At 33.9% G+C, this 20,848-nt stretch overlaps 1 protein-coding gene across 1 annotated transcript; it reads left to right on the top strand.

The window, feature by feature from the left end:
• The first annotated feature begins 16,444 nt into the window (after positions 1-16,444).
• On the top strand, positions 16,445-20,094 carry LOC132311745 (MATH domain and coiled-coil domain-containing protein At2g42460-like). The gene is made up of 5 exons (XM_059809819.1): positions 16,445-16,585; positions 16,765-16,888; positions 16,985-17,145; positions 18,283-18,680; positions 18,882-20,094. Exons 1-5 carry the CDS (start codon positions 16,579-16,581, stop codon positions 19,302-19,304), a joined length of 1,113 nt encoding a protein of 370 aa, XP_059665802.1. The 5' UTR covers positions 16,445-16,578; the 3' UTR covers positions 19,305-20,094.
• The last annotated feature ends 754 nt before the right edge of the window (positions 20,095-20,848 follow it).

Genomic DNA, 20,848 nt, shown 5'->3' with positions numbered 1-20,848 from the left:
TTTATAAGTAGACTTGTATTACGTATAGGATTAGGGTTAAATAATATTGCCTATATTTATATATTTAAGTTAGTAGATGAGGAGGCTAGGTTTGTTACGGGAGTTGTATTATACCTAGAGAAAGAGAAGTAACATAGAGGTGAGAAGAGAAACCGAGAGACAAGTGAGGGGGTTTTAGCCAAAGAATTAGGCCGGACTAAAGAGGAAGGTTGAGGGTTGTTCGGGGGTTAGAACCAGAGCAGTAGAAGGCTTCGACGGTGGCCAGGTATCGCTGGAAAAGTTAAGAAGCAGAGGTTAAGGTTTCAATCTGAAACCTAGAGGCAAGTTTTACTCCTACTCTTTCCCTTAGATTTGTGTTCTATATATGCTTAGAATAATTCCAGGATTAATCAGATATTAATTGAATCTTTCTTGCATGCTTAATTGGAATTAAAATTGAATTTATATGTTTCTATGTGTAATGACTTGATCTCAATCATACTTATAAGAGTATTTGTTTTAATTCGTGTTGCTGATGCAAAATATTTTCAATTAATTGTCTAGGATTGTTTGGGACATAGAACAGAGGTTTAGAACCTTTAACAATGATAATCAGAATGATCAGAGAACGCCAAGGACGAAGAAGAAGGAGTAAAACAGGTCGAAAGCCGGCTCCCAATTAAACTTTTATGACTCTTAGAGGAGAGTGCTGGCTCCATGGAAGAGGGAGCTAGCTCCCTCAGGCCGAGAACATGCTCTTTTAATTGAGAGCTTGCTCTATTAGTTTGAGAGCTTGCTCCATTAGTTTAAGAGCATGCTCCATTAGTTTGAGGGCTTGTTCTATTAGTTTGAGAGCTTGCTCCATTAGGTTGAGAGCTTGTTCTATTGAGGACAAAGTTTGCTCTCTTAAAATGAGAGCATGCTCCATCACTAGGAACTTGTAGATTTTGTTTTTTAAAAAAGTTCTGTTTGACTACTAGGGTGGTTCCAATGATGTTTAATTCAGTTTGGATGTTTTATATGATTTAAATAAATTAGATTAATAGCTGGAATGCATAATCTATGACTATATGCTATGGACTTGAACAATATGAAGTTTTAAATAAATTTGCATATTGTTAACCAAGGACTTCATTGCTTAATATTATTTAGCAATTTAAATGGATGAATATTGGAATTAAACTAATTTAATCATTTAATTGGATTTAAATAGGTTAATTACATCCTGGAGGTTAAACAATCTATTTGAGATGCATGTTAATTTATTATTATAAAAATTAAATGCATGCTACTTAGAGTTGTTATTTTGCTTAAGTATATGCAATGATTATATATGTGATTTTTTATCATGTTATTTTGGATTATTTGATGTACTGTTTTATCTGTTGCATCATGTACTGGATTGTATGGATGTAATGCACCGGTATGAGATGGTGGCATTCTAGGTACGGATTAACCAAAGAAATTAAGTCCTACCTATTTTGTATAAAGGAGTGGTTTAACTAAAAATGTTAAATTCTACTTATATTCGTGTCAGCTCAACTGAACAAATTGAATGACCTCAACGCGCGTTGCACGCGAATCGGAGTCCACCATACCTTGTGAAGGAACTTGATGAGAGTTAAGAGGATGAATAACCTATCTGGATTATTTATGGATGGAGAGGATGAATTATATCTATATATATATATATATATATATATATATATAGATATAATTCATCCTCTCCATCCATAAATAATCCAGATAGGTATATATAGAGAGGATGAATTATATATATATATATAGATATAATTCATCCTCTCCATCCATAAATAATCCAGATAGGTATATATATATATATATATATATATATATATATATAATTATGGTACTATGATATGAGTTTGAGTCTCAAGACCATGGTTAGGGCACGTATATTGTATAGGATGGATAACTGAACATAGTAGACTTCTGGCCTGGTAGGTCTAGGTATACATGCCCACTTTATGTGCGATTTGCTTATTGCCTTCTATTCAGGTTAAGACAGACCTATGGTCTAGGGAGCGTCTTATAGTGTGTATCTATATATATATTCGGCTTACTAGTTATTGTTGGATTATCTAGGATATATACGTGTATCGGATTTCTGCTTGGACTGTAGTAGGGTAGAACTTGTTTATGGGCCTGACCCACCATTATTTTCAGGTGTTAGTCAAGAGTAGGGATTGTTTGTGCTGAGTAGGGATCATTTGCTTCACTCTTCCGAATAATTTACTTAAGAGTTCATTTATGTTTCAGTTCTCTAATGTAGACAGTTATTACTGTCATTTGTTTAATTTTGGTTTTCCAAGGGTCCACAGAGTATGGATTCCCGAGTTGTATAAATTGGAGGATTACTTGTATTAGAAGAATTTGTTAATGAAAATTTATTCTGAGGTTTTATTAAAGGATTATCATTTTAGTTTCTATTAGTCTTTTATTTATTCTTATTTATCTATTTTGTACTCTGTGTTCGATTATTACCGATTCGTTTTGATATCCTCAGATATTCGGGCATGGGCCTGCCCAACCCGCATCCGGAAATTAGGGGGTATCACATGAATTTCTGTTAGAATGAAGTTCACTTTTAATGTCCTTTTTGTAGGAGTGATTGATAAATCTAATATCCCAATGGGATCTACCTTTGTTCCATTAAATCCCATTAAAGGGCTAGAAGTGGATCTAATTAACGATGATAAGATCCCCAATTGCTCAAAGACTGTTTTAGTAATAACATTGGCGTTACTATCAGGGTCTACTAGGACTCTTTTAATCATGTAGTTTGCTACTAAAAGACTAATGACGAGTGGATCTTCATGGGGTTGCTGCACTCTGGACAGATCTTCATCTCCGAACCCAATGATGATACTGCCCAAAGTGATGGTATTTACTGAGGATAATGACAAGGCTGCTTGTATACGCCAAAATAATGTAGCAAATGTGCAGTTCAAGAAAAGTCTTTTAAGTCAAGTTTAAATTTATAAAAACCACTACCACCACTACTACTAACTTAGCAAAAGTGAGTAGGGATCGTCCTGAAGAGAGTATACATGTTGGAATTTAACTTCGACTCTAGTGGATCACAAGATTGCAAAGGAAAGATTGATTGTTTGATTACACTAAGATGCAAAGAAATTAAAATGTAATTAAAATAAACTAGTGAAAGATAGGGATTTAAGAGATATGAAGAAAGGTCTTAGGGTGTTGGAATCACCACTAAGCTCATGTAATTAACCACTTGCTTTCTATTAATGGGGAATACATTGTTGTGAACAAAATGCCACTACCAATTGTAATATTAAGCATGGACCATCAAATTCATGTATGAATTGTCTACCTAACCAACAAATAATTTAAGTGTAGAACAACCTATCAAATCTAAGCATGACCCATCAAACTAGTCACAATTATAGCACACATCTATCTAGAGAATCATGGAATTTGACATAATAAGCCATGGAATATCAAATCAAGTATAGATTGTCTACCTACCTATAAGCATGAATTAAATTGTAGAACAACCCATCAAGTATAAGTATAACCCATCAAATTAATTGACAAACCTATTCAATGAAAACCCATGCTTAGCCATCACTAAATCCTTAATTAATCACACATAGACATGCAACCAACATAGAGAATCTAGTGTAGAGATCAATTCCCAAATAATCACACATAAGACAACATGTAATTAAAATAGAGAATCATATAAAGAATTAAATCAACAATCACAAGGCTAAGCACTAATCATAACAATATATATATATATATATATATATATATATATATATATATATATATATATCCCTAAAAATAGAAATATAAGGGTTTAGATTACACAAGACTTAGGGCTCATCCAAGCCCTAAGCGTAGATCTAACCAATCATGGAGGAGGTGGATATGGTCATGAAACCCTCAAGGGTAAGCTCCAAACATGGCTCCATCTTCTTCTTCTTCTTCTTCTTCTTTGAAGCTCTAGAGAGAACGAGAGTATGTGGATCTAGAGATATGTTCTTGAGGTGTGCCTCCACTTCCCTCTTTTCTTCTAACCCTAATCTTTAACTTTCTAGAGAGAAAAACTCCAACAATATAGAAATTACAATGAAATAATAATGAATCTCTCTACAAAAATGGTTGAATCCCTTTTATATACAAGGCTTATAGAGCCCAAGAATGTGAGAACTCAACCCTAAGATCTCCTCTTCCAAGCACAGCCCGAGTTAGGTTGAAATGAGCTTTAGATCTACTTTTTAATAGCTTTCGCGAACAGTTCGTGATAGGGAAAAATATAAACCTACCCTACCCTCGATAAGATTGATTAGATTTCATTATCAAAGATAATGAAATTTGACGTGGTTCAACAGGTAAAAATAATCCTATTATAACTAGAGGAGGTCAAAAGGATTAAATCATATCCCCCACAAATCTGGCAACAAATCTCCTATGATTTCGCACAAGCGGAAGATAAGATCAGCCATCGACATCAGCGAAACGATTTTGATTTTAATCGACAGCCATAAATAAGGCACCAAGCCATTAAAGAAGGTACGACGTAAAAGCTATTATTAATCACTGCCTTCTTTTTAGACCTCCGTGACTAATTTGATCATCGGAGAGCTCTTGGCAGGTACCACACCGGTGCCAACAAGGTTTATTGATCTTCTCCTTTCTTCTTTGCAGGAAAACAGTATCGTATCGGACTGCGTGAATTTCAGCCTCAACAGTTGGCGCCGTCTGTGGGAACGACGATTCCCTTGAATCAATTAATTACTCGTTGGGTATATACGTTTGCAATTCGGTATGGTTACCGAAGGAACACCGTCGCAGGGATCTGGTCAAAGGGTAGAGTCGGGTGAAAACCTGGACGTCCTAAACGACCAGGCACAGCTTGCAGCGTTGGAGTTGCAGGTTCAAACTCTAAGTCAGGGTGTGAACCAGTTGATCCAGCAAAATGCAATGCTCTTGCAACACCTTGTTCCACTGGTTCAACAAAACTTTCCAGGACAAGATCTCTCAAGTCCAAACGGAGGTAATGGGAATCTTGAAGAGAAGGATAATCATCCCCCCCAAAATGAGACTGAAGTGGAACAAAGCCAGGTGGGAACCCAACATAGAGAGGTTGTTCACCCATCTCTCCCACGGAGTTCCCGACCTCCTGAAAGCATAGCCTTCTGTCTTAAGGAAAAGACAAAAAAAGTTACCCATCTCGACTTACAGATCAAGGATCTCAAGGGGAAAATGGAAGATGTAAAGCAGGCTATGAAAGGGAAAGGTCATGTCGCCGTAGATGACCTGGTACAAAGGACCAACCTGCCTTTCAGCCCCGCCGTTATGAAATGTCCACTACCTAGCAAGTTCAGGATGCCCTCATTTGAAAGCTTCGATGGGACCAAAGATCCCCTCGATCACCTGGAAACTTTTTAAGCTCTTATGCATTTACACGCTGTGCCAGATGAAATCATGTGCCGAGCTTTTCCCACTACACTTAAGGGATCAGCGAGAGTTTGGTTCAACAAGTTGAAGCCAGGGACCATCAACACCTTCGAAGAATTGAGTAAGTAATTTGTGAGCCACTTCATTGCAAGTCAGAGGCATAGGAGGCCGGCTACCTACTAGTTTACCGTGGAGCAACAAAAGGAAGACTCGATTCGGGAATACATCACTCGATTCAACACAGAGATGTTGCAGGTAGAAGAGGTGGACGACAAGGTAGCTTTGACCACTTTCATAGGAGGACTCCAAACCTCCAGATTCTTGTTCTCCTTATCAAAAGAACCTCCTACTAGCATGATAGAGTTGCTGGTCAGAGCGCAAAAACGCATTAACGCTGAAGACATCATGAGTGCACGGAAGGAAGGAGAGGACAAGAAGATGCCAGCCCCTCTCGCCAAGGATGAAAATAATACCAAATATAAGAAATCGTTCTTCAGCCAGAATGACAGCACATATCATGAGAATGACTCAGATGGGTATACTAACTAGAAATTGTCTCACGACTGGAATTAGCCTTATCAAGTTATTCACAATAAAGACTGGGGTATCTTAGTTAATCATTTTAAATGGAGGGTAGCTCCATCACGTGTTATTTTGTTTTTAATAAGCCTTGAGGCAATGATGGTCTTTAATAAAATTCCTTTTTAGTTTATTCGTGCAGTATCCCCGTACTATAAGGGATAGTAAATGAGTGTCATGTATTATAAGGACCTGGGCTGAGTGAATCCCGTAATCCGTATCCCAGTACTATAAGGGAATAGTAAATGAGTGTCCTGTATTACAAGGACCCGGACTGAATGAATCCCATCATCCATATCCCTGGACTATAGGGGATAAGTATCCTGTATTATCAGGACCCGGACTGAATGAATCCCGTAATCCATATCCCCGTAATATAAGGGATAATAAATGAATGTCTTGTACTACAAGGACCCGGGTTGGATGAATCCCGTAATTAATATCCCCTTACAATAAGGGATAGTAAATAAAAATCCTTTATTAAAGAGGTGAGCTGAGTAAAACTCGTAAAGTTCAATTCCTTTATTAAGAAGTGAAACTCATACAATTTATTCCCTTATCAAAGGAAGAGTACTGTTCACAGGGGTTGCAAAAAAAACAAAAAAAAAAAAAAATTCCTGAGTTACTATTCACAGGGGTATTAAAAAAAAAATTCCCTGAGTTACTATTCACATGAATAGTACCTACGGGTACTGTTCACAAGGGTTGAAAAAAAAAATTCTGAGTTACTATTTACGTGAATAGTACCCGCGGGAACTGTTCACAGGGGTTAAAAAAAAAAAAAAATCATTATTTATTACATTCCCAAAGCTAGACATGCAAGCTTGGGAATAGGGGGCAACGGATAGGGAAAAATATAAACCTACCCTACACTCGATAAGATTGATTAGATTTCATTATCAAAGATAATGAAATTTGACGTGGTTCAAAAGGTAAGAATAATCCTATTATAACTAGAAGAGGTCAAAAGGATTAAATCATATCCCCGACAAATCTGGCAACAAATCTCCTATGATTTCGCACAAGCAGAAGATAAGATCAACCATCGACATCGGCAGAACGATTTGATTCTAATCGACAGCCATAAATAGGGTACCAAGCCATTAAAGAAGGTACGACGTAAAAACTATTATTAATCCCTGCCTTCTTTTTAGACCTCCGTGACTAATTTGATCGTCAGAGAGCTCTTGGCAAGCACCACACAAGTGCCGTCAAGGTTCATTGATCTTCTCCTCTCTTCCTTGCAGGAAAACGGTATCGTATCGGACTGCGCGAATTTCAGCCTCAACAGTTCAATCGATCTCACTTTTCTTCGATCGATCTGGGTTTGATCGATCTGGGTTCGATCGATCTCACTTTTCTGCGATAGATCTCACTTGGCAGTTTTCAGCATCAGCCTCTTTTTTGCTTCAGATTCTTACCAAGACTTAGTTTGACTCCAAAAATGTCTTAAGAAACCATTTTTAGCCCGTTGTAACATTATTGTCCTAAAATAGACAAAAACACAAATAAGTACTAAAATGGGTAAATAAAGATAGATAAATGGACTAAAATACCCTCGCTTAATGGGTTTAAATACTCATTTTTCAGCGCTCATCAGATAACTTCCTTAGCTTATAAACAGCCCTTAATCTGGAGCGGTACACTTCTTCTGACTCTTAATTTCTTCTGACTTCCTATGTATTGCATGAATGACCTTCACCTGATTACCTTCCACTTTCCAAGGATTAACTTCCTTTGGCCTTGCCTGTTCCCTCGGCCCGAGATAGTCTGCTAGATCTCCTCTGGCTATCATGTTTTCCACCTGCCGCCGAAGTGACCTGCAATCATTAGTAGTATACCCATAATCCCTATGGTAGGCAGAGTATTTACTTTTGTCCCTCTGCTCCAAAGGCTGTCGCATCGGTTGACGAACTGTGAATCTTGCTTAGCCTTTCTTCAGTCCTTTGCCTTTTCTCAGGTAGTTGGACAACTGGTACCGATGTAAGATTATTTATTTAATTATGGCCTACATGATTTGGACATGTGACATATTACTTGGTGGGTAAGTAAATAGATATCAATTAATATTATTTATTTTTGGTCAACTTATAATTACCTTTTTGGTAATTACTTATTGGAGAATTGTTTTCCTTTCTTATTCCTTACTTTGATGGAAAGTAGAATTATGTTACTATAAAGAAAACTAGTCCTCTCTCTGCCTTTATAGTGCATATACTCCATTAATTATGTACAATTAATGAAACAACACGTAAAAGTTTTATGTGTGCAAAAGGCCAAGAAAGAGAAACCAGTTTCCACCTTTGCCTGTTGATCAGAGTTGCAGATTAGTCGTGGCCAAAGGATCTGGACGTTAGACTTAATCTCAACAAGAATTGATATCGTGAATCGAGGTATTTATATCTAACTAGTATTTATTTATGCATTATAGATATGTGAAAATCATGAAGTTCTAAGATATGGGATTCATGTAAATTTGTGATTAATGGCTTAACACGAATTATTATAGTTTACATGTGGTATCAGAGCTAACGGTTTAGGAACTCATTATTTTTCATTAAAGTTGCATAAATAATATGTATAAATTTAAAATTAAATGATTGTATAATCCATTCTTTTAGAATCGTATGTTTAGATTAGTCCATGTGGTTTTTAGGTTTGGGTATCTCAATTTCCGAGTCAAAATTAAATTATGAAAGTTGGTGACTGATACATAGTTTACATATGTGTAATAGTACAAACGTATGCATAATGTGTGTAAGACAAACAATTTCAATGCTTTAGGTTACTGATTTTCGTGCATGACTAATAAAGAACATTAAATTAAAATAATAATAATAGCATTTGTCTTGCTATTGTTTTATAGAAACAGTCAGTTGTGAAAAGATTACAAAGACTCATTATTATTATTATTTAAAAATTAATAAATACATAAAGTTTGTGTATTTATTTATTTTATTAAAGAGGTTTAAATTATTGTTATAAGTATTTGTCCAATGATTTGAAGATTCTGATTTTAATTTAAAATAAATTAAAATTAAAGTTATTGAATACATAAAATATATGTATTGATTTATTTATTTTAGGAATTTGAATTTCTAGAATAATTTGTGAGTTTAGAAATTTAATCTAATAAATTAGACATGCAAATAACTTGTTATTTCGTACCCAAACATACATACATATTGTAGAATCAATTTTAAATTGATTCAATTATGATCTTTAAGTCCGAAAGTAAAATAATATATTTTATTATGTTTATAAAATAAAAAGATATTTTCTATGAAATTTCGGACTATTAAGTTTTTGAGATCGAAGTTGCTTAAACTTTAATCGACAATTATGAGTATGTGTGTATAATGTTAAATGGGTAAATTAATAATTAATTAATTACTAGTTAATTTAATATTTATATTATGTGTGGGTTAGTAGCTACCAAAGTGGCCTAACCATAATGGTCGATGAATATTAATTTTAGCAGTAAATATAACTTAATGATGAATTAATTACTGTCTAATTTAATATTCATATTATATGAAGATTGGTAGCTACTAAAGTGGCCCAATCATAATGATTGATGAATATTAATTTTTGTAATAGACATAATTAATTCATAAATTAGTTACTATCTAATTTAATATTCATATTATGTAAAGGTTGGTAGCTACCAAAGTGGCCTAACCATAATAGTTGATGAATATTAATTTTAGTAGTAAACATAATTGCAATATTTCATGAATTATGATACTTATAATTTTTTGTAATATTCATGAATATTGATTTTATTTAATTATGAGAAATAATTCCTCAAAGGGAATTAATTTTCAAGTGATTAAATAAAAATTAAAGGGTCGTATGTATTTTTTTTTTAAATTAGGTAAATATATGATATCCAAAGGTAACTTATTTGTTTAATTAAATAATGCATCACCAATAAAGGTATACATATAAATACATGTAAGCATCATTATTAGTATTTTATAGTTGCTACCCAAAGGGGTACTATAGTTATACATTGTATTTATATTTTTAAGTTATACATACGTGTTGTTAACTCAAAGCATTATTGTTGTTAAGATTTTATCTTATTATATTTGTTTTATTACATCCTTTAATACGCATGCTACATCTGTTCTGATTCTCAATATGACTAACTTCTCATAATGAAATGAGTAAGTTGAGTTCAAATTTTAGATGTGCTAAATCTTAATTTAATATTTTAAATTGAGAAACTTACTGTTATTACTGATAAAAACAGTGTGGAAGAAAAGATTCTCCATAAAGCTTGGGAAAGATTGAATAGATTAAGCATTATGGTTATGTGAATAATTGTTCCTCATAATGATAGTGCTAAGGAATATTTGATTATAAGAATGTTTTCGTGTTATAGATAAATATCTAAAACGAAAATTATTAATTGATATAACTACTATGGATTTTTTATTGGTACTCGTACCATATATGATCGTATTTTTAGATGACTAATATTGCTGCAAAATTGAGAACCTTATGGATGATTGTGAATGGGAATTTTCTTATTCAATTTATTCTCAATTTCTTGTCTATTCAGTATGGTTTATTTCGAATTAACACTATTAAGACAAGTGGAAAGTGATTTAATTGACCATTATGTTAATTTATGAGTAGACAAAACTTAAGTAGCAAGGTTATCATTATGTTCATCTGATGACTCAAGAAGTTAGAAAGAAATTTGGGAATAAGTCAGAAAAGGCAATAAGTGAGCAACACCCAAAATTAAAAGATTTAGGTCAATCTACTAAAAGAAAGTAATGTAATTATGAAAAAGTGTCATTAATGTATTAAATACTTTTAGAAAGATAACATGACATATAAAGAATGATTCGAAAAAGAAAAGTACGCTTTTGGCTTTTGTATATTGCGAATTACTTGTTGAAATTCTTTTTAATACATGATAGGTTGACTTAAGTACTAATATTTATGTTTCTAATAGATGCAAGAATTTTTTATGGCCTAAACCACAAATTCAAATAAGAATTTCTTATTTATGATAATTGGGAAAAAATTTTGTTGAAACCATTGTGACACTATGTTTAATGTTAGATAATGGATTTTATTTAAATTATTTTAAAAATTTTATGTTTATTCAATTTCCCATAATTTGATTTTATTTCAAAAACTTTATGTTAATGGTTTTTCATTCAAATTTGGTAATGATATTTATTTAAGAAATTATAATTTGTGAGTTATAGTATTATTGTTGATGATTTCTGTAAATTAAAATTTGATAGTTTATTTATTAAAATCATTTTGATCTTGTATCATAATGTTAGAATTAAGCGTAGCTCAATTAATAGAAAATTTATCTTTGACATAAAAGACTAGGTCAATATCTAGTGAAAGGTTAGGAAAATTAGTAAAGGATGTGGTTCTTTTGAATCTAAATTTTACTGATTTTGATGTGTGTGTAGATTGTATTAAGGGTAGACAAACTAAACGCACAAAGAAATGAGCCACAATAAGTACATAGCTTCTTGAAATTATTTGTAGACCTTCTGATGTTCCATCTTTTGGAGGAGAAAAGTATTTTATCGCCTTTATAGTTGATTTTTCACGTTATGGATATATCTATTTATTGTATGAAAAATCTCAAACAGTGGGTACTCTTGAAGTATACATAAATGAGGTTGAAAAATAACTAGATAGAAAGTGAAAATCATAAAGTCATATAGAGGTAGTGAATATTATATAAAGTATGATGAAACAGGTTAATACTCTAACCGTTTGTTAAACAGGTTAATATGCCATTTGTGTTCAATACACTTTGCTATACGTGCCACAGCAGAAGCGTATAGCTATAAGGCGTAATCGTATTCTTATGGAATTGGTTAGGAGTATGTTAAGTAATCCCTCGTTACCCATAATGTTGTGGATATTAAGTAATCTAAAGGGTACAAGTTTTACTATCCGAAACATAGTACGATAATTATTGAAACCGGTAATGTCAGATTCATTAAGAATGGTGAAATCAGTGGGAGTGATAAAAATAAGAATTTGATCATTTCAGAAGTTAGGGTACAAATATCTTTATCCATAACTTATAAGGAAATAATTGTTCCTTCAGTTGTTGAACCGTATAACAACGAAGAATAATTAAATGATCAACAACTCTATAATGAGATTGTCACCAATGAATAGATTGTAGAAGAATCATAAGGAATGACATTAAGACGATCTCAAAGAGAAAGGAGATCTGCTATTCTGGATGACTATTTGATATATCTGCAAGAATCTGATTTGATATATAGTGAGATATATACGGATCAGGTTACATATTCACAAGCCATTAACAGTAATGATTTTACTAAATTGATTAGTGTCATGAATGAAGAGAATATAAAGAAACCTTCTCTCTAGTATTTAAGAAGGAATCTTTTAAAATATCATGGCATTAATAACTTATTATGATTTAGAGTTACATCAAATAGATGTGAATACAATTTTTATGAATAGGAGTTTATAAGAAGAAGTCCATATGAAACAACTTGAAGACTTCATATTAGAGGGTAAAGAATTCATGAATCGTAAACTTAAGATGTCAATATATGAATTTAAACAAGCTTCATAATAATGGTATATTAAGTTTAATGATACCATTATTTTTTTTGGTTTTAAGAAAAACACTGTTGATCAGTGTATATACTAAAAGGTTAGTGGGAGTAAGTTTATATTTCTGATTCTATATATTGATGATATTTTATTTGTTAGTAGTGATCTTAGTTTATTATATGAAACTAAAAGTTATTTCTAAGAACTTTGAAATGAAATATATGGATGAGGCATCCTATGTGATAGGAATAGAAATATTTCATTATAGATTACATTGATTTGTTTTTAGAATTGTCTCATAAAGCATATATTAAAAGAGCTCTAGAAGATTTGGTTGGAGGAACAATATTACGAAAAAGTGCAAAGTAATTTATGATTACTTTGTCTATTATGAAATTTTAATTTGTAGCATGCTTTGAGGCTATAATTTATGGTTGCAGAATTTATTTCAGGACTTGGAGTTATGGGTACCGTTTTCAGATTGCTAAAAATTTATGCTGCAATTGTTGATCTTCTTGTATGAAAAATGATAGGTATTCTAAAATTGAAATACTTTATCATTAAAGAAGATATTTAGAAACAACGAATGTCTATTGAAATTATAAGCACACAACTTATGATTGCAATCCATTAATGAATGGATTACCATCCAAGACATTTATGGAACATGTTGAAAGAATGGGTCTTAAATGTAGTCAATGATGATTATTTTTTAATTGTGGATTGCTTAAATAGTGCTTATATATATTTGACATTTTGCGCTGATTAAATGTGTTTATGATATTTTCTATTAATTAATGTACATGTACGTATTACTTTAATAAGTGGTAATAGGAACAGTCTTGGAAAAGACATTATTGTTAGATCATTATTGATATTTCTCATTTATAGACTATATTGAATAGATTACTAGTGTTGTGGTACATGGAAGGGACTGTGTCATTTAAGGATATATAACTACCATGACTCGCATTGGTAATTTATTTACCATGGTATTTATGATGACCAATTTAATGAGTTAATCTGATTTATGGTGTACATTAATGACTATTTTACTAAACCACTACAGAAATTATCGTATGTGCCAAGTGGGAGAATGCAAGATTATTTATTTAATTGTGGCCCACATGATTTGGACATGTGACATATTACTTGGTGGGTAAGTAAATAAATATCAATTAATATTATTTATTTTTGGTCAACTTATAATTACCTTTTTGGTAATTACTTATTGGAGAAGTATTTTCCTTTCTTATTCCTTACTTTGATGGAAAGTAGAATTATGTTACTATAAGGAAAATTGGTCCTCTCTCTGCCTTTATAAAAGTGCATATACTACATCAATTATGTACAATTAATGAAACAGCACGTAAAAGTTTTATGTGTGCAAAAGGCCAAGAGAGATAAACCAGTTTTTACCTTTGCCTGTTGATCAGAGTTGCAGATTAGTTCGTGGTCAAATGATCTGGACGTTAAACTTAATCTCAACAAGAATTGATATCGTGAATCGATGTATTTATATCTAACTAGTATTTATTTATGCATTATAGATATGTGAAAATCATGAAGTTCTAAGATATGGGATTCATGTAAATTTGTGATTAATGGCTTAACACGAATTATTATAGTTTACAACCGAGGCATACTGGCTTCTTTGATTCTTTGAACTCAAGGCTTTTTCCTGAGGCTTATTTTCTACTGTAACGAGGGTGGCATGTTGTGATTGGTTAGTTACATTCTCCTCAAGTCGAATGTAAACTTGTGCCCTGGCAGTGAGAGACTGCATTTCTAGAGGGGAGTGTTTGACTATTGAGGTACATAACTTAGTCCCTTTGACGGCTATTTCAAGGTGACAGTCCGTTATCTCCGAAGTTTCCATGTTATATCTGGACAAGAAATCCTGTAGCATTTTTCCTCTCCCCTGCCTTATAATGAAGAGACTAGCAATAGTCTTTTTTGCTTCTTATTATCACAGTATTGAGCTAGGAACATGGCGCATAGAGTTTCGTAATTCGGGATTGACTTGTGTGGCCTATTCTTGAACCATTCTTGTGTGGCTTCTGTCAAACTAGTTGGGAAAACTTTGCACATGAATGCATCGTTGTGATTATCCAGAGCCATCTTTTGGGAGTAGTGGTTGAGGTGACGAGATGGATCTCCCGTGCCATCAAACTGAGTAAAGGCCGACATGGTAAATTTTTTAGGTCTTTCGACGTAGTATATCTGATCAGTGAATGGAGTCTTCACCAGAGAGGCCTTATGTTCCTTAGCCATCTGAGCAAGTGTCTAGATCCTCATGAGCTTTTTTTCATCAAAGACCTCCTGATGACATCTTGAACGTCATTTATCCATATTGTGAGAGTGCAGCTGGACTCGGCCTGTTCATCTTGTGTGCGTTGGGGGTGGTTGTCTAAAGCTACCGTCTCGGTCCTTGTCCTTTGCTCCTGCCGACTCTTGTTGGCTTGAAATTCGTCTACAAGAGGAGCATCATGGTTGAGGGGGACTCCCACTGCATTGCCTGGTGGGGTTGTGCTATTATTTGCTCCACTACTGTTTGGAGAGTGTCATTCCTTTGTTGAAGCAATGCAATCTGAGCCATACTGGCCTTGTTTGCTTGACTGAGTGTCTCAAATTGCTGTAGGAACTCTTCGTGCATTTTCTGCATTAGTTCCATCTGTTGATCGGCTACGACTGTGGATCCTCTGACTGACATCCCGGATTGTAGTCGCATAAAAGATCTCTAATCACTCGTGGGGATATATTTCTATACGATTCCCACATACGGCGCCAAAGTGTAGGTGCAAAAATTCGTTTAACTAAAAAGCTAAAAGAATAAATACAACTCACTCAAATAAAAGAACAATTAATAACAAGAACAATTCAGAGAAAAGCTTGTAATGCTCGATGATGAATATTGGAGGTCTATGCCTCTATTTATTATATACAAAAAAAAGGTAAAATTATGGTAGGATTCGTTATGCTTGTCCTCCAATTTATTCCATATATAATTCTTTACATAAATGGTTCTTTCCTTCTTCAGTTATTTCCATGTAGAACTTCTTTACTATACAGGACTTCTTCCTATGCAAAATTTCCTTCTATGAAGGATCCCTTGTCAAGGAGGATTTGATTAATCTTAACCGTACTTGGATTATAATTGTGAGTGGGCTGGATGAATTTTTAGCAGACTGAGAGTTTAACATGAATAACCTTGGGCCGATAGTGACTTTACTTGGGGTTGATCAAAATTGGGCTTCGATTGAGCTAGTGGAGAATCAATGAGGTAATACCTTATTTAATGACGTAGATGATTCTTATTGGAGGGAATTTTTCTCTCCACAACCAGCCTACAAATTTTAGTCATTAGTGTGATCACGAGTCAAACCTAATAATATTTAAAATCGATTCCAACCTCAATAATACTTAGTTCATTATTACTAAATGAGCACATATAGAGGTTTAGATGAATCAATTTCGTTTAAATGATTCATTTGCGGTCCTAATCCTTAATACCAAATTATTAAAAAAAAAATAATAATAAATAAATAAATAAAAATGGGCGTAAATCTCGTGTGTGATGGTTCATTTTATCTCTCAGAAGATCACATATGTATTTTTATTTTGTTTTATTTTTTAAAAAAAAATTACAATTACAATTATGAATTTTGTAAGTGACAAATGCACTCGGCGTTTAACATGAAATGATTTGAAAAAGAATTGGTTCCAGTACTGGTTTGAAGTTTGAACTACTGGACTCTAAACAGTGTCCCTTCGCTTTTTCTAATATCAACTTTTTCAAAAAATAAAAACTTTTTTTAAAAAAAAAAAGTTAGAATTTTCTTTGTACGGAAAAACTAAAGCATTGCAAATTCTGAAAGAAAAAAAAAGGGTAAAGCATTTTAGGACTTCTATCTTATCCCTCTGGATTCCAACATGTTCAAGTAAATTTTCTCTGATTCTAACACAATCCCTCGCCCCATGGAAGGTATTGCCTCTAATCTAGTTTTCAAATTTTGGGTTTAATTTCAGTTTCAATAGAACCAGTTCACCCAAAGTCACGCAGACTATGTGCTTGTATACGCGTCTGTGTGTAGTAGAATTGATTCATTTGCTGGGTTTTGATTCTTTTTATTGTTCTTCCAAAATCACTGTTTGTCGCACCAGCAAAAACTGCTAATACAGTTGATGATCCATCATCAACACGCTTCACATGGAGGATTGACAACTTTTCGACGCTGAACACACAGAAGTTATACTCTGAAAGTTTCTATGTTGGAGGATACAAATGGTAATTTTTCATCTCTACCCTCTTTCTAGATTTTGATTTTGATTTTGATTTTATGGTTGATTTTTAAGATTTTATTTTCTGCATCGTGTGAAAAAGGCGGGTGCTTATATTTCCAAAGGGGAGCAAGAATTCGGACAATTTGGGGATCTATTTAGATGTTGCGGATTCAGAAACTTTGCCATATGGGTGGACAAAATACATTAAATTCAGCTTATCTGTGATCAATCATATTAATAACAAGACCACAGTAAAGATAGGTGTGTTCTTTTAGCTTTTATATATATATATATATATATATATACACACACACACACATAGGCTTATATGTTGTGTGGAAAAATATCATTTATCTTTGCAGAATTTGTGCTTTATGATATTTTTATGTTACTTCAGGTAATTCTATATATGTAGTTAACTTATAATTATTGAATGCCACAAATGTGGAATAAGAGCTTTAGTTAGAAAAGATGTCCTTGTTTTCTTTCCTCGCGATGGTGCAGTGCAGGATTCACTAAGTAATTAAATAATAGTTAATGTTTACATACTACTGTTACACCTCTTGTTCATTAAATTGTGCGCAGCTTTACTGTTACCGAGTTCTTTACTGTTACTTATCACTTATCACCTGTTCATCACCCTTCTGCATTTTTCCAAGAAGACTAAGTTCAATTGCTTTATTTCGTTTGCACTTTATTTTAGTTTTTTATTTTTTATTTTTATCTTTACTTTTTTATACTTTTATTTTTATTTTTATTTTTATTTTTATTTTTACTTATCTATTGTCGGCATCCTCCAACAGTGTCCTTTTATAAAATTATTATTTTTATATATGTTATAAAATGGTTCAGTAATAGTAATAAACTTTTGCACCAATTTGAAACTTTAGGGGTGTTTTTTTTTTTCACGTGAGGGCGTCCTCCAAGAATGCCATTTTCGGTCATTTTACAAAATTATTTATTTTTATATATTTTATAAAATAATTCAAGAAGAGTAATTTAGTCAATTTAGGGTTTAAATTTGTCAAAAACTTTAGGGGTGTTTTTTTCATGTAAGGGATGTGATATGTACTTAAAGCATACTTTAAAAATATTTTCTGCACTGGACCCAAAGAAGGAGAGGAAATAAGTTGGAATAAGGCATGTTAGTTAATTAACTGCCACTCAAGACAGATTGCAAGAATCTCAATCCTGCAGCCTTACTTAGAAGTCTTTTATAATTTATATGGTTAATGCTTAATTTGTCTCTAATGAAATGCAAACGCATGGAAATATATCCTTAATTTTATAATGTTCAGGCTAGAATTTGCCCAAATGTAAATATATTGGACAAAGCTGATTTTGTTGCATTGACTGTAGTCACTGGATGGTGAGATATGATATGCTTTCATTATGCAGACGCTCAACACCAGTTCCATGCACAAGAAAGTGGTTGGGGATTCGCATCATTCATGCCTTTTAGTAAACTGTGTGACCCTGGTAGAGGTTATCTTGTGAACGATACATGTGTTGTTGAAGTTGATTTTCCAGGTTTCCGATCAGTCGAACTTAGGGTTGAGGAGGTGAAGACTGCCTTGGCCAAAGGTGAAACTACCAAGTCTTCTTCTCAAGGGGATATCGATGGGAGCACAACACAGACTGCTTCTGGTACTGATACAATCTTGCCTCAGACTGATACCTTGAGCCTCCCTCCTGCCAGTGAATCAGCAACCGAAGTGATCAAGACTTTGGTCCCACCAACCACTCCAATTGTTGAAAAGGAATCAACGGTTAATTCCCCTCATGCCCAAGATCCGGTCAGCTGCTTTTCTCCGGACTCAATCAACAATGTTTTGTTCATCTTATCTTTGAAAGAAAAAACTTTTTGACCTGAGAGTCGGTCTCTAAAAAGAATTTCAATCAACAATGCTTTGTTTTTTATCTCTGAAAGAAATAACTTTTATTTCACCTTAGAGCCGGTTTCTAAAAAAGATTTTTTTTTTTTGTAATCTTTGTAGGAAGTTGAGTTGCCGAGGAGTACTCCAATGGATGCTCCTCTTGAGTCAATTTCATTTGGTAACATGGATGCCTATATCTCCAAGTTGGTGTCTGTATTAGAGACTGATGCACCCTTTGACTCCACTACTGAAGGATCTGTCGTATCCTCCATCCCTCAATCAACAATTGATGAAGCCAAAAAATTCTTTATAAAGATGCTATCTAAGGACTTATCAGAAATTCCTGATTTTGCCGCACACATTACAGAATCCATGTGTGTCTTGTCAGAGTGCCATGACCTTACTCCAGCCCAGCTTGCACAGCTGAACGCCCTTAAGGTTGAGTTTCCATCAGTTCTCAAAACTTTGACTTCCAACCATTCTTTGAAGGAGGTAAGAGGAAAAAATAGCAGAAAAGCGAGGAACAAAGAAGTGTTTGGTTGAGCATGTAAAGATTAATGCATTCGCGTTCCAAATGCGGAGAGCTATTCACAAGGACTTGATCTCGGAGGAGGCAAAGCTTCAACAAGAGGTTGAGCGGCTGCAGGCTGAACTGGCAAAGATCTCCGAGAAGAAGAAAAGTGCTGAGAAAGAGATCAAGCAACTGCATTGGAAGATGGTTAATCTAGAGCAGTCTAGATCCTCTGTTCTTGAGGAGATCTCAACTCTTGAGACCGAGAAGAAAACTGCAGAGAGCTCTCTGTCATGGGTCCAGCAAATATGGACTCAGCTTAGAGACACATTCATGATACCAAACAATTAATCTCTTTTGTTCCAACAAGGCTGACTAAGTTCTCAATTGTTCTAATCTTGCCTTATATATGAAATTTACCCGTTCTATCAGTTGATACCAAAGACTCCTCCCCCTTGCCAGTGGTAGAAGGCCAAAAACGATACTCAACATTCATGCTAAAGAAGGAGAAGAAAAAGTCAGAATAAGCATTGTGAGTTACAGTCAATTAACTGCCACTCAGACAGTAAGAATCTCAATCCTGCAGCCTTTCTTAGAGGTGGTTAATGTGTAAATTGTCTGTAATGAAATGCAATCACATGTTGAATGGCATGGAAGTATATCCTTAATTTTATAATTTTCAGGCTAGAATTTACCCAAATGTATGGTATATTGGAGACAAAACTGATTTTGGTGATGCATTGACTGTATTCACTGGATGGTGAGATAGTATATGTTTTTTGTTTTGGTGTTGAAAAATATAAACATTTAATTTACTTTAAATGCTTATCAGATTGATGTGGCATAATACTTCACTGGATAATCGACCATAGAATAGATTGATTCTGTTAATGTTAAACCGATAAATTTTTCATGCAAATTATATCTTTACGTCTTTGTATGTATTGGCTGAGTGGCATAGATGATAAGGAGGCATTGCCCCCCATCACCAACAAAACAAAGTTTTCAGTGCCCATCTTTTAGAAGATATTAAGGTGGCCCTTGCAAAGTTTTATCTCCAATTCTAAATTCAATTTCTTTTCCATCCTTTACTTGGCACTCCATTTTCAAAACCATACCTCTACTAGTCTATATGTTTTATATACTGAAACTAAAGGTGTGTGCCTAGTTGTAGCGGTTCACTGCACTTCTAGTTGTAGCCTACAGCCATTGACCTTTTTGTGTTATATTTTGTTATAATTGTGACTGCTTTCATTATGCAGACTTTCAACACCAGTTCAATGCACGAGAAAGAGATTGGGGTCACTCTAAATTCATGCCTCTCAGTGAACTGTATGACCCTGGTAGAGGTTATCTTCTGAACGAAACATGTGTAGTTGAAGCTGATTTTCCTGGCTTCCGTTCAGTTGAACTTAAGGTTGAGGCGGCAAAGACTGCCTCGGGCAGAGGTGAAACTCCTAATTCTTCTTCTCAAGGGGATATTGATGGGTTCTCCTAATTCGCTATGTTAGGGCATATAAATCCCAACAGCTCCCACTTGTCTTCATAGTCAATTCGAATTGCATTTAACTCCAAT

The sequence above is a fragment of the Cornus florida genome, unplaced genomic scaffold, assembly GCF_030987335.1.
Source record: "Cornus florida cultivar Cherokee Brave unplaced genomic scaffold, ASM3098733v1 CherokeeBrave_3.0.0_Hap2_Chr06, whole genome shotgun sequence".
In the NCBI taxonomy this organism is placed as follows: Eukaryota; Viridiplantae; Streptophyta; class Magnoliopsida; order Cornales; family Cornaceae; genus Cornus; species Cornus florida.
The sequence above is the reverse complement of the archived record's forward strand: the minus strand, read 5'-3'. Positions and strand labels throughout refer to the sequence as shown.

Excerpts from the sequence above, each read along its gene's own strand:
- LOC132311745 (XM_059809819.1), top strand. Across the intron at positions 16,889-16,984 it reads TATGTTGGAGGATACAAATG|GCGGGTGCTTATATTTCCAA; the intron begins GTAATTTTTCAT and ends CGTGTGAAAAAG. Across the intron at positions 18,681-18,881 it reads CCCCTCATGCCCAAGATCCG|GAAGTTGAGTTGCCGAGGAG; the intron begins GTCAGCTGCTTT and ends TAATCTTTGTAG.